Source organism: Uranotaenia lowii, chromosome 3 (genome assembly GCF_029784155.1).
Source record: "Uranotaenia lowii strain MFRU-FL chromosome 3, ASM2978415v1, whole genome shotgun sequence".
Taxonomy (NCBI): Eukaryota; Metazoa; Arthropoda; class Insecta; order Diptera; family Culicidae; genus Uranotaenia; species Uranotaenia lowii.
Window position 1 is genome coordinate 152,223,942 of NC_073693.1, and position 7,000 is coordinate 152,230,941.

The 7,000-nt window shown below is 31.8% G+C and overlaps 1 protein-coding gene across 1 annotated transcript; it reads left to right on the forward strand.

Moving 5' to 3' along the window:
• Window positions 1-4,840: 4,840 nt before the first annotated feature.
• LOC129754095 (cuticle protein 8-like) lies at window positions 4,841-5,656 on the forward strand. The gene is made up of 2 exons (XM_055749963.1): window positions 4,841-4,919; window positions 5,013-5,656. Exons 1-2 carry the CDS (start codon window positions 4,911-4,913, stop codon window positions 5,397-5,399), a joined length of 396 nt encoding a protein of 131 aa, XP_055605938.1. The 5' UTR covers window positions 4,841-4,910; the 3' UTR covers window positions 5,400-5,656.
• The last annotated feature ends 1,344 nt before the right edge of the window (window positions 5,657-7,000 follow it).

Sequence of the window (7,000 nt, forward strand, 5' to 3'; positions counted from 1 at the left end):
TGTTCATTTTAGTAAAACAGTAATATTTGCATTTCTGAATAATTTATCGAACCACAGTGTACTAATCTTAATATAGGAAGAATTAATAAAAATAAATTTCACTCTCTCTCAAAACTAAAATTGATCATTAGCTTACCAAAAGTTAGCATGCCAAATTCGAGCAAGATCTGACCATTGGGAGAGGTTGCTTGAGTCTCAAACGTGAATGGGATTTTAAGCTATTTTGCTCAAGAGAAGCAAAACATACTGGTTTTCCATTGATAACTTTCTTCTTCATTGATTGACTGCTTTTTATGAATATTTTCCTTAAAGTCTAAATAAAAATGCAACACGATTGGACTTAAACCAAAAATATAATTGCAGTTTGAAGATTGTATTTTGACCGCAAATTGTCGTCTAAAAATCAATGCGTAAAATGTACTCACTAGAAGTTAGACGACAATTTTCGGCCAAAATACATGCTATGAAACGCAAAAGCATTTTTTTGTTTAAAGTTCAATCGTGTTGCAATCTTGGGATCAATTAATTGTCTTAATATAGACTTTTAGAAAAATATTTATAAAAAGCAGTCAGTCAATGAAAAAAGTAATCAATCAAAAACCAGTATTTTTTGCATCTTTCGAGCGAAACACCTAAAAATCACATTCACACCTGAGACTCAAGCAGCCCCTTCCCACGAACGAAACTAACTTAAATTTTGCATGTGACCTTCTGGTAAGTTAATGATCAATTTTAACTTGCGAGTGACATCTATCATGTTTAATTCTTCCTGTAATAAAGTAAGTACACTGCAATTCGTTTAAATTATCCAAAAAATGCTAATAATACTGTTTAAGTAAAAATGCATAACTTCTTCAGTTTTCAACCGATTTTGATTAACAACCACTTGAAATCAATGTTTCATATTGATATTCACGGTCCATTTAAAATCAGATTTTTAAAATGTTACCATAAAGACTAACACTATCGATAGCACAAAATTTTCTGAACTGAAGAATTATTCACCGTAAATTTATTTTATAAAACTATTTTATCGGCTACATCGGTGCAGTTTTAATTTCTTTGAGAGAGAATATTTAAGAATTGAAAGATTATAGACGGATAGAAGATTACAATAAGGTGAAAGATGTTAAAAATGAGCGAAAGATGAAATGTGATGAAAAGTTTTTAAAATTTTAATTTCTCTTTGTTCATTTTCAACATCTTTCACCTTATTCTTATCTCCTATCCGGCTTAAATTTTCCAATTTTTAAATATTCTCCCTCAAAAAATATACAATTTCACCGATATAGCCGAAAAAATAATTTCATAAAACAAATTTTTCTCTAAAAAAATTCATTGTTAATTTCTTTATCCTTCACAACTTCGCTAATATCAACAAAACTGTTGATGATTCGCAAGAATCATCTTCAGATGTTCGATAGCAAATTTTTCACCTTCAATAAACAAAAAAGAGATTTCAAACTATTGTAATGTAGTCGGAGATATTTGAATATAAGTGCAAGTTTTGTCATTTTTGCCATTTTTGTCATTTTTGTCATTTTTGTCATTTTTGTCATTTTTGTCATTTTTGTCATTTTTGTCATTTTTGTCATTTTTGTCATTTTTGTCATTTTTGTCATTTTTGTCATTTTTGTCATTTTTGTCATTTTTGTCATTTTTGTCATTTTTGTTATTTTTGTCATTTTTGTCATTTTTGTCATTTTTGTCATTTTTGTCATTTTTGTCATTTTTGTCATTTTTGTCATTTTTGTCATTTTTGTCATTTTTGTCATTTTTGTCATTTTTGTCATTTTTGTCATTTTTGTCATTTTTGTCATTTTTGTCATTTTTGTCATTGTGTAGGGGAGAGTGGGGATACTTGATCCCCTTTTCTTATTTTCACTATATCTTTTTGAAAAAAAATTAACAACTCGCACCCTTTTACATTTTCTGACAGCGTGTAGCTTCAAGTTTCTATGCTCCAAAAAATAAAACCATACTTGAAACCGTAGATGAACTAGAAGCATTTTCGTGGGATTAAAAAATTTGCGATATTTTTGAAGTTGAGGGACACTTGATCATCTATTGAAGGAGACTTGATCCTTTATTCAGGAACCCCTTACCCTTGGAAAAAACAAACCATACCCCAAGATAGAATGTCATTTGACTATTTTGGTCATTTTTGTTCTCATTTCACAATTTATAACTGACAGAAGAAGAAAATTGTATAACTTTGTCTCAACTCTAAAAACATTGCAGACTTAAAGGCGCTATGTTCTATAATTAAGTAAAAATTAATTATATAAGCCCTGATAAGACAATTGTTGGTTTTTATTTATTTCGTCTTTGGTTTAAATTACCGTACAGACTGATAACTTAAAAACTACTAAATTCTGCTTAAACCTAATTTAAAACGACGTTTGCACATATTAAAATTAAACAAATGATACACTAAATTAAAAAGTTCACAACACTTGTCAATAGGATGGTTTTGACCATAAGCAGTACGGTGGTGAGGTATTGAAAGAAACTGACGTTGTCAAAGTGTTCTCGTAATCAGCAATGATCACGATCAATTCAGAAGAAAAATACACAGTTTTCAACTCTAGGGATCAATTGAACCTACATACAATCAACATTTAAAAAAACCTTTTTCTGAAAAAAAGTTGAGAGTTTTCCATTTCTTTGAAAATATAGTATTATGAAATTCATATTACGCTCGAACGATTGGTATATTGGAACAAATATTTCGGTTATAATTTTTCGATGTAAGGAACATTTTAAAGGGATGAAAAAAGATCTTCAAGTCACATTTCGTTAAATTTTTAAAACAAAGTTCAATTACTCAAACAATTATTTTGTTAAAATTTCTTGCGCTTTAAGCAATATTGTTTTACTTCATTTGGCACATTTTTTTTGAACATTTGATCTTTGTAAGACATTTCAGTTTCGAGATATAGCCAAGGAATGAAGTATCCCCGGGGATCAAGTATCCTCACTTTCTCCTGTGTATTTTATTGCAGTTTCAACAGAGCATTCATAATTCTTTCAATACAACTAAAAAAGTATGTTTAGTAAAATATTTGTTAGCGTTTCAAAACAACCTTGAAACAAATAGTCGAAATGAGAATATAAGCATTTTTCATGACTTTAAAAAACCGTCATGCACTAAAAAATGCAATAATAAAACTTCCTAATGCTGGTTGGCCTAATCTGTGTTACTTGCAATTGCTGATATTTATCTATCTTGATGGCATTTAAATTTATTTTCAATAACGTTTATGAATAAGCGGCAGGGCCGGATTAAGCCATCGGGGGGCCCAGGGCAATTTTTCTCGGGGGCCCCTATAATTTGATTTTTATTTTCAAATGCTATCCCAGGGAATACAAAACCTTTTAAGCGGGTAAAAGAACTGGAGATTAGTTTAGTACACTATCTTCAAATGTTGCTGCGTAGAAAATAGTTTCTGGTATCTTCAAATAATTGTTGATTAATCACGTGCAAACATTGCGGAAAACTTTAGAAATTTCTTAAAAATGAAAGCTCTGATTTAAATGCAATAAATGCAAAATTTAATTCTCTTTATTTTTTTTAATATCCTTATCACCAACTAAAACTCTCTAATTTTGAAAAAAATGACCGGATGTAAAATATCTATCCGGTCCGGTTCGGTGATTTTAGTTCATCATTGATCATTTGATTTGTGTTTCTTTGGGAAATATTAACCTAGTGACAATCATCATAAAGATTTTAAACATAGAAAAAAAATCAAATAAAATAAACAAAATAACTTAATCCACATTCCATAGAGATACAGATATAAGAGATTAAGAATTCAAAACCTTGAATCACGTGATATTCAGAACCAAAATTCAGTGTCTCATATTGTGTTATACTTTTGTAAGTAATGAAAACGAGGAGATGTTTTTTCTTTATTTTACCTGTTCTATACAGAATATCGTTACTGATATATTTCGATAAACAAAAATGAAAATTTGAGGTGTTTTACCTCATATTCTTTTTTTTCTAATTCGGTTTTTTCCAGATTTTGGTTCGAAAATTTTGAAATTCAATAGAAAGATTTTTATATTATCAGCTCTCAAAATGTGGGAGAGCTCCTGCGCTGCTTACTCTAAAGGGACACCTTACTTTTTTAAGATTATTCTAGATATTATTTCACGAGGGCCCCTTTATTTGTTATATTTCAAGTTTTCATTCCAATTTTCTAGTTTTGATTTCTTCTCATGGATTTGTAGCAGACTGCTACTAGCAGTATGATTGAGGTAATGTTAAAAAAAATTTCCCACGGGGGGCCCCTGAGACGGGGGGCCCGGGGCAATTGCCCCTTTTGCCCCCCCTTTAATCCGGCCTTGATAAGCGGCTTAAGTAAGCGATCGCTTACACTTATTAATATTTAAGTAGTTTTGAAGCGATCACTAACTTTTACTGAGTTAAAGATTAAACATACGGTTTTAATTTTTCAGTGAGTGATGCCGAACAACGTCGGTGTATGATTTGCGGGTTGATAAATTATGATAATGAAAATAATACCTCTATTTATTAAAAAAAAACTGTTGATGAAAAAAATCCATTTTTAAACGAACCGTTAACTCTTCAAGCTCCAATCAATTTATGAATTGGACCCCAAAAATAAACACAAAATTTGAATAAGAAGATGAGAAAAATGAAAATTGCTGAAATCCACTTGAACGGTTAACAATGAATGTTTCTCCAATTCAAAAATGCAATCTCTACAATTTTGCCAGTTTGCCAAACTTTTCGATTTCGCTGCGTTTGTTTCCATTCCATTTGGCTATAAATATTGATTGTTATGCTCAAATCTGCATCAGTTGTTCAAAAGAGTTCGGCAGATCTCATCCATCTTTGAGAAGTAACCAAACCATCAATCACACCCACAAAAAGCAGTATGCTCAAGGTAAATAGCCAGCAAATGTACTCAATTATTCAATCATGATTTTCCAATCACTCACGCGCTTACCATATCATGGATCTGATTGGATAATTTCAGCACGTTACCATACTCGTTTGTTTTGGCGCCATCGCCCTCGCTCTGCCATACAAATCAGATCCCGAACCTCATCATGTGGAGCATCACGAAACGCACAGCCACCCACTATATCAGTTCGAGTACGGAGTCAAAGATGGACACACGGGAGATTACAAATCCCAGTGGGAACATCGCGATGGCGATCAGGTTAAGGGTCTGTACACTTTGGTCGAGCCGGATGGCGGACATCGAATTGTTGAGTATCAATCGGACAATCACGGAGGAATCGATATCCAAGTGAAGAAGGTTTCCGGATCGTCTAAGGGTGAAGAAAGCTATTACAAACCCAAACAGTCAGCCGGTGGTCTGTATGTGGGAGAAAGCTACGCTAGTGTTAAAAAACTGTGATTCATACGTTATTAGTGAGGTGATAAATATGTTCCTGTAAAATTTATACACGTATCTAGAAGATGAAACAAATTTAATATATAATCATTCTTAACATTTTAATAGAATTCCTACATAGCTATATCAATTCTATCTGTAACTGTTGGTCCTTCTTGCACCAAAAAAATTTTCTATTCTATGAATTTCAATAACTTTTCGAGTAGTTTAATCGCTTTAATATGTCACTTGTTATAAAACATTTTACTGAGAAAAACAAGATCTCATAAAACACTTCGTCAACGACACATGCACTCGAACAGCTTTTATACACCACAAATACTGCATCTTATCTACAAGTTATCTACAAATTAAATAACACTTATTTATCAAACCAAAACAATTAGAAACATTTATTTTTCAATTTAAAAAAATATGAAAGAAATATCATAAAGTGGGGTGAATCAGAACAGTTTTTGGATAACTTTCGTAACATTTTTTTTTTAAATGCGGTTCCTTCAGCGCTCGAATTGGTTCCGATGGTGTTAAGCAAACCTGAACCGAACTACAGAGGAAAAACTTGTGATTGTTTTATACAATGAAGTTTTAAACAGCAAATTTTATTCATCCCTTGACTGGGGTGAATGGTGACAGCGATTTAATAATTGAAAAAATCGTAATCCTTAAGATTGTACAGCAGTAAAGAATGCGTTCATTTAAGCTTCCATAATTTTAGAAGCAAATCAGTATGAAGTTTTTTGCTTTGCAGATATTATTTTGATTTAACTGATCCTCAGTAGTACCCTATTTTATTCACCAAGTTTTATATTCGAAGACATTTTAATGGTGGCGCCTAACTTCAGGGCAAAAATACCCAAAAAATGGAGAATGGGCAATTTTGAAAGATTTTGACGAGAAAAAATATGTTTACGCTTAGTTCATTTAGAAATTGAACAATTTATATTACCAATAGCTATTAGATTCTAATTAGCGGACATGCATTGGCAGAAATTGAAGAAAAGGGATGCAGTCACCTAAAATTCAGATTAGACTAAGTAGGTATTAGGGATAAAATCTGATCATAACTGAAAAAAGTGTGCGACGATCGATGGGAGGGACCAAAAATATAAATATTTCTAACAAAAGACAAACAATATTTTGTTCATATTTTTATAACTTTTTTGTTCTACACAGCAAATTTTTAATTGCTGGAAACCAGCAAAATTTTGCTGGTTTCTGTCCCGCTGGTTTTCCAGCAATTAAAACGATCAGCAGACTCAGTAGCTGGAAAATCAGCAAAATTAAAGTGCTGGAAATCAGAAATTGTATTCTAAAAGAACCGAAAATAATTGGATTCTAATTAAATTTCAAATTTCAATGATTTTCATGTTACGTACATATAAATCGAATTTGTGTGTGTTCATTATTCGTAGGTGTAATTTATTGGCATATTTAACCCTTTCCTTCCCATTGTAGCACAGGTGATCCACAACATTGCACAGCTCGCATTTGAACTGGACGCTTTGGATCAACACCATTTTTTTACCGAATGTGTTGATATGAGTGAAGAAACATCGCACGAAATTTGAAGCAAATCGGTTCGCTAGATTTGGCTTGGCAGATCA